Consider the following 21,447-nt stretch of genomic DNA (forward strand, 5'->3'; position numbering starts at 1 on the left):
AGAATTTCAAAACACAAAGCTGTGCCTGCTTGAAAGTTGCTTTAAAAAAAAAAAAGTTACATTTGCTCTGAAAACTTTTATTAAACGAAAGGGCTGAGTGTCACAGGGTGATCAGGGAGGAGCAGGTCCGAGGGACTGTTCACAGAGTTGAGCGAGCTCTCCTAGTTTGATGCGTGTGTGCTCGACCCGGTGCATGGCCATGAGAGCGTCTTTCCTTGGAGCGTAACTTGAGCCCTCATGTGGCTGGCCTGTTGTGACCTGCACACAATACATCACCATGTGAGAGCAAATTGCTATCATCCCCAAGTAAGAAAGCACATGTTGCTTAGGGTACATGAGGATATCTGTAGTGAGAGTTGATTTCCCATTGAGCTGTGAGCCACTCTTGTTTGGCTTTGATCCATTATATCGTCTGTCTGAGTCTACAAAATGTCATTTCAAGAGGATGCTGGCAGGAGATGCTGCATTTCTGAGCTTGACATCCTTTGGATGGACAAGCATCTGCCTGTACTGTCTGCATTTCAGTTGTGGCCAATAAAGATCTCCTACCATATGGTGGCTCACACGTAGCTGAATTATGTTTGGGAGTAACTGTAAAATTCCTAAGGTATGTGAGTGTGGATAAGGCACAGTCATGATGGACCCAATAAACTCCTGTTTCTGTTTCACCATATTGTATAAACTATTGTACACCGCTCCTTCCCAATTCCATATGTGGGCGATGCATGACGTCATCGCCAGGCACCAAAGGGAGTACTTAATTTTTAGTCCATTTTTGGGTCGTTGATGTAGTTGAAAAAAAAAAAAATTGAGATTTGTTCTACCCTTATTATCAGTATTTAAAATGGCGATTCCAGTTAATACAATGGCGATTTCGATGAAACTTGGTTGGTAGGTTCATACCATGACCTAGTTATGTGCAAATGAGAACCGTTGCTATGGACACCACCGTTGCCTAGCAAAGGGACTTTGAAATTTTTGAAAAATCATTAAAAAATTATTTTTTCGAAAATCAAAAAAATCGGGCCACGAGCGACTGTGGGCAGTACATTCAGCCATATTGTCAAAAATTTCCAGCCGGATCCTATGAAAACTGTCGGAGAAGATAGACTTTGAATGAACCCTGGTCAAACAATAAAAAAACGAAGTTCGTTATATCTCAGAGACTATGAGTCAGATATACATGAAACTGGTATGGTAGGTTCATGGTATGTCCTCGTTATGTGTGAGAAAGAACCGTTGCTATGGACCCCTACGTTGCCTAGCAACGGCCGAAAAACCTCTAAATGTGGGGGTATTTTAACGAAAAAACAATCTGCAGCATTAACCCTTGAAGCTAGAATCATGAATTTTCTTGTGCTTAATCCTCAGGTCCTTCCTCATCGAACGGGCCCATCGCGTCAGGTTCTATTGGGTAGTCTACTACCCATGTCCGCCTACCGGCTTGTCTTGTTTGTCCGGGCGATATCTCAGCCATCCTTGGAGCTAGGAAGCTGAAATTTGGGGACATAAGTGAAGATGTGCTTTGGCAAAAACGGTGTTTTAATTATTTTATCAATCAATTAATTGATTAATTAGTTAATAATTCTTGATTTATTAATTACTTATTTATTTTATTTCTCATCTGGGCAATATCTCAGGCACCTTTTGAGCTTGGAAGCTGATATTTGGACACAGCAGTGAACAAGTGATTGAGCTATAAAGGGTACATTTCATTTTATTGATTAATCAGCTAATCAATTAATTATTTTCTTTCTTGTTTGTCCGGGCGATATCTCAGCCATCCTTAGAGCGAGGAAACTGAAACTTGGGGATAAAAGTGAAGATGTGCTTTGGCAAAAAAAAGCATTTAAAATTTTTTTTGATTAATCAATTAATTGATTAGTTATGTAATTATTATCAATTTATTAATTATTTATTTTATTTCTCATCCTGGCAATATCTTAGCACCATTTGAGCTAGGAAGCTGATATTTGGACAAGACTGTGAACAAGTGATTTGGCTATAAAGGGTATTTTTGATTTATTAATTAATTATTTAATTTTTGATTACTTGATTTTCAAAAGTTACAGATTCGGATGAAACAGTGGTTGTTTGGGTATGCTATTAGCCAATTGATTAAGAAATTAATTATTTTCCGATTATCTATTTTAATTATGCAATTAATCAATTATTGTACACCACTCCCTCCCAATTCTGATGATGTCCTACAAGGCGGCATCGCCGGGCGCCGAAGGTGTCCCAGCGATGTTGCGTGCTGGAGGATTGTTTATTTATTTATTTGGCATGGGGGCGGTATACTTTGAATGTACCACTACTTGTGGTTTGTTTTGCCCTGTTAGTAATAACTTGTCAGCAAATAAAAGACCACCAAACCTTTCTGAATGTCAAGAAACATTTCCACAATTTAAACTTTTAAAAGGTTAAATAACAGCAATTTCAAAAGTGCAACCAGCCATGTTTAATCTCCACCATCAAAGATTGGAGGTTACTGTTTTCACCCCTTTCTGTTTGTTTGTTTGTTTGTGAACAGTATTACGGAAAAACTCCTCGACGGATTTCGACGAAACTTGGTGGGGGATTAGGTATGGTCCAAGGATCATGCCATTAGATTCTGGACTTGGGCCAAAATCCAATATGGCCGCTATGGCGGCCATTTTGAAAAAATATTTGAATTTTTTTTTTTTTTGCATTTCCACATGTTTTAGGTAATTTCTAACCCCCCCCCCACCAAAAAAAAATTGTTAGAGAAAAAAAAAATTTTGAAACTTTTTTTTCAACAAAATTCGAATTTTTTTTGTTTCTACATGTTATAAGTTTCTACATGTTATAAGTAATTTCCAACAAAAAAAAACATGCCAAAATTATAATTGTGGCTGATTTTGGAACTTCAGGTGGATATACCCACGTAAAATCAATTTCTGTCTCAAGGAATCTAGTTATGACGAATGAATTGAGTATGTAAAAATTAAAAGTAAAAGGGAAAGTTGCAAACTATAACTCTGTGAGCACTGTTGATGTCAAATTGAATGAATAGGATATCAGGTTCACTTGAGTGACCTAGCAGTATTGGCGGCAGAGGTTTTGCACTCTACTGAGTGCTCCCCCTCTCGTTCAGAACGTGCCATGGACCAGTGGTTAATAGTGGAAAGCTAATTGAAGGGGCCCGATGCAGGGTTGGACTTTGTGGAGCCACATGTGGGCTGGTTAATGGAAGGAATTTGGAATTTTTAAGGGTGTTGACTGGCCTATTCTTCGCAAAATATAATGAGGAATCTCTAATGTCCACGAGCGAACAACGCTTGCAGACAGGCCATTCAACAATAGTGTAGGTGATGACGTAAATCACCATTCAGATCTGATCTGGGTGTCCAATATGGTTTTAAAATTTTACCTGTGTTAGATAGCGGATGTGTCCTGTGAGTTCTGTCTCCACTCGGCTGAGGCTGCTGTGAAACTGTGCGTAGAAGCGTTCGAGTTGTCTCTCAACTGGTTTGTCTTTGGCCAACTCCTGAATGGCAAAACCTGAAAGCCAGAAGGACAAAAAGGATGACAGGCATGAGGTGGAAACTGTGAAGATACCTTGCATTATTCAGTGATGAAACCATTCACATATCTCCACGAAACTAGTGGGGATGTTACAAAAAGATGAGTCACAAAGCTTTCTCACTGATTAACAGCAAAATATATTTATTATGATTTCTGATTAGTCAGGTTTGGTACTTTGAACAACTTGTTGATTAATCTGTAATCAATCATATTCAGGTTTAAAACTCAGGATATCTTGGTCATCTGGCAGGAAGGGGCAGCACTCAAATGTAAGGTGAGACAGCACTTACCTTTGAGTTGTATACCATGGGTTCAATTGCTAAAGCCGCTGTCACACCTTGACGTTTTAGCCAGCGTATGGCAAAGTATCAAAATGTATGTAAAACGTTGGCGTACGCTGAACTATTGATGTTTTTTTTTATTTTTGGGCGTATAATAACATGTTGGACGTATGCATAACAAAAATTAGTAACGTACACAGAACGTTTTAATCACATATAGATAACTTATACCAACGAATGCTGAGCGTGTTGTCGGCGTTCACAACCGATGCCCAACGATAGTCTAACTTATGCATAGCGCGCGGCAGCGTATCGCCGACGATCACGTGGCGTAGGCTATTGATAGGCTGCGGCTCGACGATTCAAATCATAACCGCACTAGGCATCGAAGTGTGAAGCCGCTGTCACACCTTGACGTTTTAGCCAGCGTATGCTGACGTATGAAAAATTTGCCGAACCAAGCTGGCACGCGTCAAATAAGTTATGGGTAAGTTTTGTATACGTTAAGAGCACGCTGGCATACGTCATAGTACGCTGGCATACGTCGTAGTACGCCGAGTACGTCGATAAATTTTCAGCATGTTCAAAATTTCTCGACGTACTCGACGGATGATACACATTCCGCATACGCTGGCATAAGTTGTAGGCACGCTACGCGATCGTTGACACATGTCGACATAAGTTACTTGTACGTTACTCATAAGTCGAAACACGTCAAGGTAATGGTTAGCGTCAGTGTTCCAGACTCCCTGGTTTTTTTTTTTTTCTTCGGTATTCTTTCTTCTTTCTTCTCCAGACTCTCTGGCTCTCCCCACGTCCCTCACACGAGCGCGCAGTTCTGTGCGGCACGGCAGGCTTGGCTGCGCTCCCAGCTCCCGTCTCCTCGGCGAACCCAGACCTCCACTGCCCTCCACTGGACTCAAACCTTGCTCTTCACACCACTCCAAACCCAGACCGACTGACTCGGCACTCTGCTATGTGGGATCTGTGAGGTGAGGTTTGATCTCTGATCCCTCACCTCTGACCCCCCCGCTGGCTCCGTCCCCTTCGATCTGCTGATCCGAATTCGAAGCAAAGCTCGGAGCGAGCGGACGTGGCAGAGATCATCGATGCTTGCGCCAACAAAGGAGAGCGGACGTGGGTGAAATCACCGTCCCTGCACAACGAGGAAACCCCCGCGTCTGTTTGCAGCGATCTCGCCATGGCCGGCGCAAAGATGGCGGCGTTTGTGGAGTTGAAGGTGAGGCGATGGTGTTCGTTGTTGGTTATCGGGGGAGATGTGGTTTAGGAGATGGTGGCTTTGGTTGGCGTTGTGGAGAAGGTGGTTGTGGTTGGCATTGTGGAGGTGGTTGTGTGAAGAAGGTGGTTGTTCGTTATGTGTGGGGATGTTGGCGATTGTGGAGAAGGTGGTTGTGGTCGGCATTGTGGAGAAGGTGGTTGTGGTGGTTGAAATGCGGTTGGTCCAAAATAACGACAGCAAAAGAAAAATGGCTACCTCAAAGACCATAGCCCTGCACACGAATAATTCCCTTTAAACATCGGTGGGGAAATCTATCTGATCGCAGACTTATCGACATAACTGATCTTAGGACCTATATGGTGCTCTGTGAATTTCCACAACCATAACAATATATATATATATATATATATATATATATATATATATATATATATATATATATATATATATATATATATATATATATATATATATATATATATATATATATATATATATATATATATATATATATATATATATATATATATATATATATATATATATATATATATATATATATATATATATATATATATATATATATATATCGAGCCTGGTGTTGGTGCAGTGGTTAGGTCAGCGGCTTGGGATCCAAGAGGTCCTGAGTTCAAGCCCCGTTGAGCCACTGAATTAATACACCAGGGGGTTGACTCAGCCTGTCATCCTTCCGAGGTCGGCGAAATGAGTACCAGTATACTGGGCCGGTGTATACCCCGGTTAAAATAGGTGTACCATATCCCTGTGTCGTAAGAGGCGACTAGGGTTGCGTCAGGAAGGGCATCCGGCGTAAAACATGTGCCAAATCACTATGCGGATCATAATGGATGATCCGCTGTGGCGACCCCTAACGGGAGCAGCCGAAAGAAGAAGAAGAAGAAGAAGAAGAACAATATATATATATATATATATATATATATATATATATATATATATATATATATATATATATATATATATATATATATATATCATCACATCCCCAAATCAGAAAAAAAAAAAACGTTTTCACACGTGTAAGTATGGACTTCATTCCACGCACACATTCGCACAACCACTATCACACACACACACACACACAAGCATTTAAAGGCCATTTTCCCCGCTAAAGCAGGGGTTAGCCTTGCGGGCCCCATGACAATCTTCTCCACTTTACCCTGTTTTCTGCATCTCCCCTTCTTAATCCCCTTGCCCACATTTCCTCTTCCACCACATTTAGCCAAGTTTTTCTCGGTCTTCCCCGTCCTCTACTTCCGACTACACTCATTTCCAACACTCCTCTCACCCAGTCACTTTCATCCTTCCTCAACACATGACCCAACCATCTCAACCTGTTTCTCTTCACAACTTCCATCACAGACTCTATTCCAATCATCTTCCGCAAGTCATCATTTGTCTTCCTCTCTCTCAACGATACTCCACACATCCACCGAACCATTCGCATTTCCACCCTTTCCAGCCTTTGTTGCTGCTCCATGTTCAGTACCCATGTCTCACTCCCATAAATCATCGTACTCCTCACACATGTAGCATACACCTTTCCCTTCAGCTTCAACGACACTCCCCTCTTTGTCAGCACGCCACTCAGTTCCCGAAACTTCTTCCATGCACATCTCACTCGAGCAACCGTCGAAGAGTCTGATCCACCTTCTCCATTCAGCATGTCTCCGAGATAGCAAAATGTTTTCACCCCTTCCAGCTTCACACCATCTCCAAGATCCAACTCAACAATTCCTTCATCTGCTGCTCCCTCGATGCACACCTTACACTTGAATGTAGCTGCCACACTGGTTAATGACCCTCTCACCCCACAACATTTTCGATGAACCCATTCAGCACACATTGTACACTGAACGGAGTTCACTCTGACACCCTTCCTGCACACAGCACACGGCCACTTCCCAGTCCTTTCCACCTCACCACATGCTTTACCACTTGCCATCACCTTCGTCTTTCCGATATTCACCTTCAAACCTTTTGCCTCCATACATTCCTTCCACTTGTTCATCTTCTCCTTCAGTCCATCCATACTCTCTGCAATCAACACCAGATCATCTGCATACAGCAGCTCCCACGGTAAACCCTCCTTTACCCTCCGAGCCAGCACCTCCATCACAACTACAAATAGAAGTGGACTTAGTACCGACCCCTGGTGCACTCCTACCCTCACCTCAAACTCACCACTGTTCCCATCCTTCGTCCTTACAGCTGTGCGTGCTCTCTCGTACATGGCCATCACTACTCTGATCAACCATTCCTCCACTCCTAACTTCCTCAATGCCCATGCCATTACTTCGCGTGGGACCCTATCAAATGCTTTCTCCAGATCAACAAACCCAAAAAACAACTTCTTCCTCTTCTCCATGTACTTCTCCTGCAACTGCCTTACAATAAAAATTGCATCTGTCGTTCCTCTTCCTGGCACAAATCCAAACTGCATTTCGTCAATCTTTACCTTCTTCCTTATCCTCTTCTCCAACACCCTTTCCAATACCTTCATTCCATGCTCCAATAACTTTATTGCTCTATAGGAGCCACAGTCCAGAGGGTCACCTTTCCCCTTGTACAGAGGGACGAGGGTACTCAGTTCCCAATCCACTGGAATGCGGCCTTCTTTCACCACCAGTTACAGATCTCTGTCATTCTCTTCACACCCCAACTTCCCGCTGCCTTCAACATATCTCCCACAACTCCCGTCGGTCCTCCTGCTTTTCTACTCTTCATTGCTCTTATAGCTTCCTCAACTTCCTTCTCAGTTATCCTCTCTGCTGGTCCTAAAACTGGGTTACTCTCGATGTTTCTATCCCATTCATTTTCTACATTCAACAGCCTTTCCATATATCTCTTCCATCTTCCTTTAATTCCATCTGAATCCACAACGATTTGTCCCACTTCATCCTTCAAGCAACTCACCCCCGTCACATCAAATCTCTCTCTCGCTATCTGCTTTGCAATCCTGAATACCGCTCTCTTACCCTCCTCCGAATCCAAGCATTCTCCAAACATTTTCCTATGGGCCTCCTGCGCCTTTGCAACCTCTTTCTTTGCAGCCTTCTTGGCTTCCTTATAACTTTTATGTGCTGCCTCTTCTTCCACCGTATCCTTTGCCTTTTGCCATTCCTTGAATTTCTTCCTCTTCTCTTCAATCGTCTTTCCAACTTCATCATCCCACCACCATGTTTCCGAGTGCCTCGGTGGTCCTTTTGTCCATCCACATACCTCACCAACGGCTCCCAATAGACTATCTTTCATTGACATCCAACCACTTTCAAGTTCAACCACATCATCTTCAACCATACTCAGCCTCTCTCTTAATGCTTCCTTCACTGTCACCTCTTTCAACCTCCACACCTTCATCCTCGGTTGGTACTTCACCCGCCGAATTCTCCGCGCACCTTTCACCCTTATATCGCAGACAACCAGGTGGTGCTGCGAAACAGTCTCCTCCCCTGGGATCACCTTTGTGTCCCGGAGGTTTCCCCTATCTCGCTGACGCACCATCAGGTAGTCAATGGTTGTCGTCAACCCACCTGACGTGTATGTAATAAGCTTATTATTCGCTTTCTGGAATTGAGTATTACAGAGCAACAAATCAGCTCCATCAGCAAACTCCAAGATCCTTTCACCTTCTCCATTTCTCACACCATATCCATAACCCCCATGGACTCCCTCAAAACAGTCTGGACTCCTTCCCACATGTCCATTCAAGTCTCCTCCAACCACAACAACTTCCTCATCTTTCACATTTTCCATCAACTTCTCCATCGCACACCAGAACATGTTCTTCTCTTCATCGCTTCGACCGACCTGCGGGGAATATCCCGAGATGACGTTCACCAAGAGATTTCCGATCACAATTCTCACCATCATCAACCTTTCACTCACTCTAGTCACACTCACTACACTGTCTACAAACTCCTCAGAAAACATGACACCAACACCATGCACGCCTTCCGGGCACCCTTGCCACATAAACTTGTACTTCTGCCCCTGCCTTCCCTTCACCATTCTCACACCACTTCCCTTCCACCGTGTCTCCTGCACACAACATATGTCCACTCTTCTTCTGACCAATGTTTCAACCACTTCTCCAGATCTCCCTGTCATTGTCCCTACATTCCATGTACCAAACCTCAGAAACCGATCTCCACGTGGGGCATCAGACGATTGGTCATCATAAATGGAAAAATTTCCTCCCTTGCTTCGATCGGGTTCCCCACCTTGAGTTTTAACGAGAGGGGGTGAGGACCCCCACGGGGTACTTCGGGCTGTACCCTGCCCATCAGTTGTACTCATCATGGTTTCCTTTTGAGGCAATGTTTTTATGGCCGGATGCCCTTCCTGACGCCAACCCTTTTAGTCGCCTTTTACGACACGCAGGGATACGGTGTACCTATTCTGACCGGGGTACACACCGAGCCTCGTCCTGGTGGAGGTGTTGCTCTCTTCATCAAAGACTCTATTCCTCACTCTCCCTGCACTGCTCTCACTCCCCCACACCCCCAGGAATACCTCTGGCTTCGGCTTCCCCTCCACTCCCACCTCATGTTTATATGTGTACTGTACCGTCCACCGAACAGTGATGACTCCATCTACACCTCACTCTCCGAAAACATGGACCATCTTCTATCTTCTCATCCAAACTCTCTCTTCCTCTTATGTGGCGACTTCAATTGTCATCACGCCAGTTGGCTAGGTGTGGGTACCTCTCTCACCTGCCATGGGACATCAGCAAAAGCTTTCTGTGACTCATTGGGACTGACTCAATCGGTCAACTTCCCGACCCGGATCTCAACCAATGGTACTCCATCTCTTCTGGATCTGATTTTGACAAATTTCCCTGACAATATCTGCTGCTCTTCCTTCGCTCCAATTGGTTCTTCTGACCACGTCCTTGTTAAAGTGGACATCTCTCTGGCTGTCATCAGAGAACCACCTCACCGCCGTCGAGTCTGGCATTTCACTCAAGCCGACTGGCAGGGTCTCCGAGCAGCCATCAAACTTACAGACTGGTCTCCTATCACTACTTTCTCAAACATCAACTCATCCTGGGAATTCTTTCAAAGAAACTTGCTCTCCCTCATGCACAGATTTATCCCCTCTCGTGTTCAGTTGTCTTACCCTTCCTCCCGCCCTTGGTTTACTGAAGCTTGTGGTGAGGCAGTTGTCCTGAAACAACTTGCCTTTGCCTCATGGAAAGCAAACCCAACTGAGGGCAATCTCAGTTCTTTCCACAAAGCTCGGAACAAGTGTGTATCTACCCTCAGGAGAGCCAGAAAACAACATCTTTCTCATCTCAAGTCTGAACTCTCAAACCTCTCTCCCTCCTCAAAATCCTGGTGGCGTTTAATCAAATCTGTTTCTGGTGTATGTTCCCCCTCCATCCCCTCCCTTACCTCAAATGGCCGCACTGCTGATTCCACACGTGATAAAGCTGAATGTCTAAACTCGGTGTTTGCAGCTAAATCTTGTGTCCCAAACCCATCACTATCTCTACCCACTTTACCCAGTCGCACCCAACTGTCCCTGGACTCTGTATCCTTTTCTCCTGACAAGGTGGAGAGCTTGCTTTCAAACCTCGAGTCAGATTCTGCAACCGGTCCAGACGGCATCAGCCCACGTGTCCTCAAAGCCTGCTCTTCTGCTCTTGCTCACCCTCTCTCTGTTCTATTCACCCTCTCATTTTCCCAAGGTCATCTGCCATCTGCTTGGAAATCTGCTAACATCACTGCCCTGCATAAAAAAGGTGCAAAAACAGATCCCTGTAACTACAGACCAATCAGCCTTCTCCCAATCATCAGCAAGGTTATGGAATCCATCATTGCTTCAGACATGAAATCCTTCCTCTTCTCCAATGGCTTGATTTCCAATCATCAATTTGGTTTCAGACCAGGTCACTCTACCCTGGATATGCTGCTACTGCTCTCCCATCAATGGATGGAGGTCCTCAATGCCAGACAGGAAATCCGAGCCGTATCCCTGGACATATCACGTGCTTTTGACACAGTCTGGCACCCTGCCCTACTCACCAAACTCTCTTCCCATGGTATTCAAGGCCATCTCCACTCATGGCTCGCAGACTTCCTCTCCTGTCGCAGTCAACGTGTGGCCCTAAACGGAGTTCTTTCATCCCCTCTTCCTGTGCAGGCTGGAGTTCCTCAAGGTAGCGTTCTGGGCCCTGTTCTTTTTCTGGTTTTCATCAATGATCTCTCGGACTCTCTGGAAAATCCTCTATTTCTCTTTGCCGACGACTCCACCCTCTGCCGTACCATCTGTCATCCCTCAGACCGGCAAGCAGCAGCTTCTTCGCTCACTGCAGATCTGGATAAAATCACAAACTGGTCCAACACGTGGAACATGTCTTTCAATCCACACAAATCTCACACTCTCACTATGTCTCTTCGAAAGGACCGTTTACAAAACCCCCCATCCACTTTCTCAACAATCCTCTGGAAGAAGTCTTTTCTTTCAAGCTTCTGGGTCTCACTATCTGCCATGACCTTTCCTGGGAAAGTCACATTTCCAACCTTGCCTCAAAAGCCAGTCGCCGACTGGGAATCCTCCGTCGTGCAAAGTCCTTCCTCGGCCCTCTTGAGCTCCTGACTACTTACAAAGCTTTTGTCCGTAGCCTGATGGAGTACTGCTCTCCCCTCTGGGCTGGTGCTCCTGCCTCCCACCTTTCTCGACTTCACGCTGTCGAAACCAGGGCTTTTAAGATCATCGGCATCTCCCGCAATGAAGCTGAGTCTTTGGGCCTCTCACTCAATCACCGCAGGTTGGTCGGTGGTCTTTCTGTCTTCTACCGACTCCTCTCCAGCCTTGCCCCCCTGCTCTCTCTGCGATTTGTCCCAACCACATTTCCACAGGGCGCTCAAGGTCCGCCAACAACCCCCTTCTGGTAAAACTACCAAAATCACGAATCACTGCTCATCTTCACTCTTTCATTCCTCTTTTTTCCCGCCTTTGGAATAAACTTCCTCACTCTATTCTTTCCCATTCTTCCCTCCAGGCTTTCAAAACAGCTGTTCACCACCACCTCTTATCTTCCCCCATCCAAATCCTCGATCTTTTCTACCCCCGATAATCCACCCAAGCCCACTTCCTTCAATTCTCCTGCTTTCCTTCCTGAAAGTCCCTGTAATGTCCATCTTCTCCTCGCCATGTTCCCCGTCCCATCCCCATCCCTCTCCCTTCTACAGTTCACCTGTGTCTGTTCCCCAATGTTTTGTCCCTTCCACTCCCACCCCTCTTGTCTCATGCCTCCTTGCTGTGAGTTGTGTGTTAGCTCTCATACGAGCCTCGACCAAGGTATACAAAAAAAAAAAAAAAAAAAAAAAAAAAAAAAAAAAAACCCTTTTAGTCGCCTTTTACGACACGCAGGGATACGGTGTACCTATTCTGACCGGGGTACACACCGGGCTGCACAACCACTATCAATGCACCATAATTTTTTTCAACACATGACAGCTACCAATATCAATATGATATGCATGCTCTAACTTCATACGTACAGATATCATCCCTTAACAAGCAAAACAGTAAACTTTCATGTCTGCCAATCACTAATCTGGATTTCCTGTTTTTGTAAGTTGCCAAGTTGGCAAAGCCAAGTAAAGAATGCAAAAGCAAACGTACTGGTTTTTTTCTTTCGAAGTGAGGTATGCAAACCCATAAATGAACACTGAAACCGGAAAAAAAAAAAACTTGAGTTCATTGAACACCTTACCCCATGCTGTCTTGAGAAACAAGGACATGGGCGGAGTCTACAAGCGGCAAATTTGATTGGTCATGATGACGTAAAATGCCACAATATTTTGTCGAAGTACTGCTAAATGAAAGGGGGTTGAAAGTGTGAAAAAGGTGATTTGTGCTCTTTAGTGTTCAAGTATAGAATTCAATTTAAATAAAATCAAGATTTTAAAGGTTGTAGACAAGCAGACAGAGTAATAAAAATTATCTCACTCCTCTCTGCGTACGTGTGACCGGGACAAATTGAAAGCCAAAGTACTGTGAAACTCCAGGTTTGTTTTCCGATTTGTATTCAAAATATAACACTCGGTTGAAATTAACTTGTTCCTCGATCATAAATTGATGTTTGTAGACAGACGGACAGAATGAACCAATTGCTGAACCCCGTTTTTCAATTCGTGTGCACAGGGTAACAAAGTTGAATTTCCAAAATTACAACGAAGCAACAGAAAAAATAGATACAGTCTTGTACAGCTAATGTAAGCATAATGTGTCTTCCCTTACATCACAAAAAGCTCATTTTACAGATGAGGAAGAATTCAATTTATGAATCAATGACAGCATGGTCACAGCCCCATGGGCTACTCTCCACTGGAGATCTCTCACATGACCAACAGCCAGAAGCTTACACATTACATTCCAAAACAGAGCGATAAATGCTCCTGCAGGTAAGGACTGCTTCCATCAATTCCTTAAGGACTCCGCATTAAGCCAGGTAGATACAGTTCCAAACAAATCTTATAAATTGCCCCTTTCCCCAGAAGGTGTAACATGCAGAAATAATTACTGAAGAGAACACACTGTCATTGAGTAATTGAAAGCTCAAGAAAGAACATATGTGGAAACACTGCCTCCTTATACACCACATTATACCCAATATCAAAAAATAAAAAAAGTACGGATGATCACCCTCATGACACTACTCAATGTTCTCGTTCAATGAACACCATCTCTTAAGGAAATATAAGTGGCAGGTAGCCATCGATACAAGGAAGGCTACATTACATCTGACACTGTTAACTCCAGCAGTAATACTGCTACTGGTTTGAGGGTCGTGGTCGCAAGGGGAGTACTTGGACCCACTTCCTGGCTAATGACCCTGAAGCAGACAAACCACAGATAACTCAGCGGCACTACGGGTTGCTAAGCAACCACAGACACCTGCGATGCTCAATTTAGGTAGGGTCCAGCGTCCAAATCCCGCTTCACCTCCCAGGCAAATGAATCACCCCCAGTGCTTCCCCAGCGCTCCACTTCTGTCATTCAAAATGGCCAAGCGATACCGTAATTGTCTCACCATAACGAAATGGCAGGGCTGAATTCCCGTCACTATTACACTTGTCTAACTAATGGAAAGAGATGATCGCGCAGGTTGGAAAATGGTTTATAGAGGTTTTAGCAAAGGCATGCATTTATAAGCAGGCAGTGTTACACAAGAAAGTTCTTACCCCTAAGCACATAAGCCCTCTTAGTCAATCATCTTATGGGCAAGTCCAATAATTCACACACGTTACGTATGAGACATTCAGAAAGTTTAACCCTCTGAAAAGCAATTAAGATACTCGTTGATTTCAGTGATTTTTTTTCTAATGTTGGTCATCTCCAAGGAGAATACGCACAAGAGCTTATATGTCGTTAGTCCTTGGGATGATTATGTAATTAAAGAAAACATGGTGCATTACGTATGGGACCACAAGAAACACGATTTTTCAAAAAAAATGTTCAAGTCCAAAGTTCTCTGAAAGTATTTTATCATTCACCAGGATTTTCAGTGGAGAAAGTTGAAACACTTGCATAACTCATCACAAATTCTCTTACAGAAAAGATCCATAGTCGTCAAGAGAGATTAATTAGTGTTAACGAAGGACGCGTTACATATGGGACAAAATTCTCCATCGGCTTTACATGCGATACGTACATTGTTGGTGTAAATTGCCTTTCATAACGCAATCAACAGGCTTGAGCATATTGTGACACAAAGATCCAACATTCAACGATTAGAAAACAATTCAAGTAGTGGGGTGTGAAACAAATTGAACTGATTATTTTAGTATTAAAATGCAAAATGATTTTAAATTAGAATCATATTAACCATGGTTTACAAGTACTTCTGAAGAAAATGTAATGCACAACTTTATTGCGGACATACACAAAAAATATACTTTATAGAATGATTAAACCCGGACAGGACACGTAGGACAGATCTGTTTTAGTGTGTGTACAAGGAATGAAAATAAACAAAATAATTTGCAGAGAGTAATTTGTCTCAGGACCTCAGGGCTTTTGCACATTCAACAGAAGTAATTATATGTAGATGTAAACATTTATCAACGAAAATGAAAATATCAAATCTGCCAACGTAGTTATAATATGGACTACTTCCACTTAGACAAGGTAATAGAAGAAGGTAATAATATTGTGTAAAAGGGAAATATATATTCCAGTATGTTTCATTGCAAAACCAGAAACTTAGAGGTGCCTGAAATAATGATGAACAAAAACTCATATCTTCTTCAAAAGAAAGTTACACCCCTAATCACAAATTGAATGATCCCATATTGTTTAGTCTGCCTTAAACTGGATCATGTGTGGAGGACAGGTCTCATGCAAATACATTGGGACCATACCCTGTGCAGAGCATTGGTGCTGCCAAAGCACTCTCCTAAGCTACTGGGCACAATCCTGGACAGGTCACCACTCCGATAGAGGATAGCACCAAGCTGGCACTCATTTTTCCGACCTCGGAAGGATGACAGGCAAAGCAGGCAAAGTCAACCCCACCTGGTATTAATTCAACAGCTGAGTGGGATTTGAACTCAGGACCCTAGGATCCAAAGCCCACCACCCTAACCATTAAGCCACCACCAAGCATATCACAACTTTCTATTGGACTTGCCCATATTACAACTTTCTACATACTCAGGCAACCCAAGCATTCCGAGAAAAGGAGATAAGGAAGACTGATGGAGACGCGAAGTGGGTGGGGTATGGTGTTGAACACAACCTCACCCGTATGTGAACTGGACGGCTCACATAAAAACGAACAAGGAATGTGGTGTGAGTGGGTGAGAGGTGCAGGTGAGATGTGTGGTGTGTGCGGTTGCAAATCCTGAAGGGAACTCTTGTGGACTCGGTTGACAATCCGCCAAACCAGGTCAAGTCAATTAGTTGCGTGCGATGGAAGGTGCAAGTCGTGTCGGGAGAGGAGTTAGCTCTGAGGAGAATGACTGTTAATGCTCAATAATTTATGGTTGGTTTTGACAAAATCAGCATAGAAAGTAATGTCATTAAAGAGGTAGTAATCACACCTGGAAGCCTGCGTCTGCACACCCGCTCCACTCGGCTCTCTCAACATGCGTTCTGCAGTGTTTCTCAGACATGGTGCTTGGCGTGGCCCACCTCAGACTCTCAAACTCCTCACTCGATCACCACCTCCGCTCGATCGACCAACCAACTCCGAGGACTGCTTTTGCTGAACTTCGAGCTGACTCTCCACTGAACTCCAAGAGCTGAACTGACACTCGGAACTAACGCTCAGAACTCCTTCTGAACTGCTCTGCCAGGCATCTTATCGCCCTGGCTCCTGTCACTTCTCAAGTCTGCCTTTCATGATCCAGCCACTCAGATTGGCTGCAGGGATGATGAGGGAAGGGCTGCTGGTAGCTTGGTGGCATGGCAAGGACAGAGTTGGTAGCTCAGTGGCATGGCGAAGACAGAGCTATGGGTCTGATATTCACGCCGAGATCAAATCTGCTGCGCTAAAGAGCATATCGTGTTCGGTATATCCTCATTTAAATCTCTTACCATAAAAATATTGAATGGTGTAAGAGTCATGGGTCTTCAAGACTGGCATTCTACCGAGCAGGTAGGGGACAAGAAGGTCTCCGCATCCAGCCATGTAATTTGGGCAAGAATTGGCATCTCAAAAACAACTGCAACGAATTTGCTTGACAGCATTAGCCAGGCAAGCAGTCAAACAATCAGTTAACGGAGGTTCTTTAATGTGTGGATCCAAACTGTCCATCCAACGGGTTAATCTACCAATTTGCTTTGCGCTAGGGAGCTCTGTGGCCGATGACCACATAAGTTGTCATTAAAAAAGGGATTTATTTCACAAAATGGGGTGGAGAGGAAGACTGCCACTAACGGTCTCAAATGAAAACTAAAATAAAATAAAAAAATCACATCCTCAGAACCACGACGAACTTAAACAAATAACCTAACCGTTCCCTTCGGGGTGAACACAACACAGCAGGAGATAGAGAGGCCAAATCTTCACTAAAGAGCATATTGTGTTCAGTATATGCCACTGAAGTGTTGTTGGATGCATTTGTGTGGTTCATGGCATGGCTCTTTCAAGGGGGAGGGATCTTTCCCTTCCAGTGATACAAGGGGTAGGGGTAATTTAGCTGAACAAAATTGCTCCGGATACAACTACGTTAGGAATCCCTTATATGTTGGTATGTGTCTCCCCGGGGTCTGGGGTGTCCGCATAGAAAGGATCGCCACACGGTGGGGGGGGGGGGGACGGTTGCGGCGGCTGTGCAGGCTTGTCCTCACGCTGTGTTCCACACACTCTGCACACCAACCAGGGAGGGAGAACGAGAGGGAACCACCCGAGAGCTGCGCAACACCACCACAGCTGAGCAGGAACACCAGAGACAGAGATAGTGCCAGCGACACAGAGAGAGACTTAGTGGCACCAGAGAGTCCAATGAGAGAGAGAGAGAGAGAGAGAGAGAGAGAGAGAGAGAGAGAGAGAGAGAGAGAGAGAGAGAGAGAGAGAGAGAGAGAGAGAGAGAGAGAGAGAGAGAGACAGAGACAGAGACAGAGACAGAGACAGAGACAGAGACAGAGACAGAGACAGAGACAGAGACAGAGACAGAGACAGACTCATGCTCCATTTACACTTTTATTCACTCTGGCAGGATCGTTGAACATGCTAGTGAGATGCAGCCATTGGGCGGTGTCATCAGACATCCTGTCGTTCTGCATGTCCTTGGCTGTTTGGTGTACCTCCGCTGACCCCTGCAATTGTGCCATTGGTCATGCACAATTGGGGGTGGGGGAAGAGGACAAGGCTTAGAAACAGACATTTGTGCAGAAAAGGTCAAGAACTCATGAGCATTTGCTGTGACACATTTTATCTGCCACAAGGAGTTACAACACGCTTGTGCTGACATGCACGAGGACATACTTATTCTAATCTATGCCATTTTACTCCCCACACCAGATCCGTAACAATACTGTCATAGATAGATCGCTCTGGTATACAATAAGCTTGATCAATGGCAATCAGAAAATAAATGACATTCTTCAAGCATGCAAGCACTTTTAACATGATTTTATCGTCCATGTGAAACAAAGACACTGGCTGCTAATTTGTAATCTTCTACAAATAACCTTCTTGGGAGAGGAGACACAAGACGGCTCTCCCCCAACTCTTGGGTAATTCACCACGATCTTAGGCTCTAAACCCGAAACACCTCCAGGAGAGAAGGACCCAAAAAGCTTCATGGAATTCAGCATGGAGTCCAACAACTTATGGAGCCTTCATATATTCAAGTTCCTTTAGTGCTGTAGTGAGATCCTCAAGAGAAAGGTCAGAGTTAAATTGATATGGGTGATCCTAAGAAAGGGACAGGAGAGAGTCAATCATCTCATTTGGAGTAACCCTATCCACAGTTCTCAGGGAAAACAATTTTGAGTGAAAGTCCTGCAGCACGTGTTTGATGTCAGTCACTCTGGTGAAGCAAAAGAGTACCATCAGACGAGCATGGACTGTGAATCTGCCGAGATATTTTGATGGCCCTTTCCAGGTTAAAGAACTCCTTATCGGTCGTATCAAGCTGAGGCCCTTTCATCCGTAGGCGTATTAGTGCCTGAACTGCATATTCTCTGACCATTTCGGCCAGCAAGATCTGCTTTTTGTGAGCCACATATATTGTTCATTCCCAACAGATGCTCCGATTACAGATGCTCAGTGAAGTAAATCAGCTTTTAAACGCATTGTCATATCTGAGGCTCCCTAACGTGTTTGCCTCTGCACCAGAGGTGTTATGAATGCCTCCGCGAATTTCAGAAATGATGCTATGTACTGCGTTCAGTTATTCTAACTTACGGTTACCGTTCCCCAAGGATCATTAAATAAAAACTGAACCGGGTGCCGAAACATGCACGACAGGCAACAGGCGGGAAGATGTTTCTTATAATTATAATGGTGTTTATTATAAAAAGTACAGGGAAGAGGGTGGATGAGACGCTATCATAAACGGTACGGACCAAGCAGTCAACGGACACAGATAGGGATGAGGGAACACGCAAGCTTATGTACAATGAATAAACTAGAAAGCACTCGTCGAGGTGTCCAATTTGAGGTACTACACGATATGGTTCCTAAAACTTGAAAATCTGACCTTGGGGTCAAATATGTTTGACCTCAGGCGCTAACCATGAAGGTCAAGGCCAATCGCCACCAAAAACTAATCAGCTGAGCGCCAGACCATATACAACATTCCCATAAAGTTTGGAGATGATTAGATTAAAATTACTCAAAAAATAAGGGTTTCGTCGACTCCTCTGATTTGCGACCAAGTGACCTTGACCTTTGACCTTGACCTTCAAAATTTTATGCGCTGAAAGGGACCTCTATAGGCCTCTGATATGCGAAGTTACAAAAATTTCCAATGATAACTGTGCTCTGCAGAATTTTTTATACGTGATTACAGACAAACAACAAAAAAAACAAAAAAAAAAAACATACAAGCTGACTAGCATATATTGCAAAAACTTCGTTTTGGCAAGATAATAAATAAATATACCCGCTAAGGCGCCAACAATACCGATTCACATGACAAATAACAATGGGGCAAGCGAGGTCTTGGACGGCACAAAGCGATTTCTAGATGCAGGTCGCTAGCACAAGCAAAGTGCTGCTCGGGACGGACAGTATGGCAGGAATAATGCGGCGGAACACAGGAGAAGAAGATGTGGTAGAAGACCAGGAAAAGAACATGCTGTGGAATATCAGGAGAAGAAGATGGTGGCCAAGCAGAGGTAAGGCGAGAGATGCTTATTCATTGCCTTAAGGTTCAGCTCCAACTCTGTCCGTGCAAGTCCAGCAACAGCCCCTGTGATTCTCCGTCCTTTGTCCAGTGCTTCTTCCCCACACCCGGTCCTCTGGTCCGCCCTCCATGACGCCCTTTACTGCCATGAGGTCCATGATTGGCTGCCCGCTCCTTGAGCAATGAAACATCTAATTCCTCACCTTACAGGTCAGACATTTTACAACCTTACCCTGTCTACCTTAATGTTTACACTCAGTCCCTTCTCAGTGCATGTTTACAAGATGATTTACTCTGATAGACAGGTCCCTGACACCAGTGTAACCGTCACTCCTTGGCTTTTTTTCACAAGATCTTGGCTATTCGTTGTTCTCCTTGGCGTTTTGGTTTTCTATAGGTTTTCTTGGCGTATAGGTTTTCTATTATCATCGCTTTTCCCAAACCTTGTGAATTCTTGGCTTTTTTCATTGGCTCACCTTGGCATTTATAAAAATGAGGAGTGATCACACTGCCTGACACATGGCAATCCAACTTACTCGAAACACGTGGACCATGCTACATTTACAACAGTCTAGCTGTGGACCCCCTGACCCCCCCTCCCCCACCTTCCCACATAACAATATTACCAGTGGTATACAATATTATAAGCCACACCATTCACGAAACATGCAAATCTGAAACTTCGTGCAGTCCCACCATTGGCAAATAATTAAATAACACTGTCTGCATAATATGTAGTTTATTTCAGATGAGTCAAAGGACATTCTTTAAAAAAGCTTGCTGTTCAAAGTCCGGCACATGAACTCCCTCAATAATAAAGGGGGTAGAGGAGCAAGACACGGCAAACATGTGGGGCAGTGGTGGTCATAAAAACCACACGGGCCTAGCTTACTCAAGGCCAGGCTCTCCATCCGATATTGAAGATGCCCAAACAGACCTTGACAGACCATACGCCGGGAGATTGATCTTTTCTCCACCCAGCACGGCAGAAGGTAAGGAAAGAAAATTGGTATTTGGCCAAACTAACAGAATGTTGGTACAGAATGTCAAAGGTATACAGTAAACCCTTCTTGATGCTGGACTCGAGATAGGGTTTCAGAACTATCCCATAATTCCGTGCGCGCCGCCATGTTGGTTGTAATCGCTTCCATGGCAACGAAACCATGCAGGTGATTTAATACTCCTTGAGCAACACCTTGCTTGCAAAAGCCACCAGGACGATCGTTTTATCGTCCTATATCGGCCATACCATGTGCAAACACCGATATGATGAAGGAGACGTCTCTCCTTGCGGACGAGCATTAAGGCCTGAGGCCGAACGGACATAAATAACGACCAAATTACCGGCATTCTGTAGGATGCTTGCGATCTCCTTCTCCACCTCCTCCAGACTTCTCAGCCGCTCGTTTGCGCTCCCGTACGCCGTCATGTGAGGAAGCGCACGAACGGTTAAACAACAACAACAACAACAATGCAACGAGTCCGAGCCGAGGCCTCATGCAACTAGGCCGAACAACCGTGGTAA

The 21,447-nt window shown here is 44.3% G+C and overlaps 1 protein-coding gene across 2 annotated transcripts; it reads right to left on the reverse strand.

The window, feature by feature from the left end:
• Positions 1–61: 61 nt before the first annotated feature.
• On the reverse strand, positions 62–21,443 carry MED11 (mediator complex subunit 11). Of its 2 annotated transcripts, none has more exons than XM_085888808.1 (3): positions 21,267–21,443; positions 3,395–3,525; positions 62–258 (listed from the first exon to the last, which is right to left on the reverse strand). In XM_085888808.1, exons 1-3 carry the CDS (start codon positions 21,349–21,351, stop codon positions 112–114), a joined length of 363 nt encoding a protein of 120 aa, XP_085744934.1. In that variant the 5' UTR covers positions 21,352–21,443; the 3' UTR covers positions 62–111. The 2 variants fall into 2 exon arrangements, with proteins under 2 accessions (XP_085744934.1, XP_085744935.1); XM_085888809.1 differs by lacking the exon at positions 21,267–21,443 and adding an exon at positions 20,860–21,001.
• Positions 21,444–21,447: the final 4 nt, after the last annotated feature.

This window comes from Eptatretus burgeri, chromosome 7, assembly GCF_056783735.1.
Source record: "Eptatretus burgeri isolate ZD-2024b chromosome 7, Ebu_testis_v1, whole genome shotgun sequence".
NCBI lineage: Eukaryota > Metazoa > Chordata > Myxini > Myxiniformes > Myxinidae > Eptatretus > Eptatretus burgeri.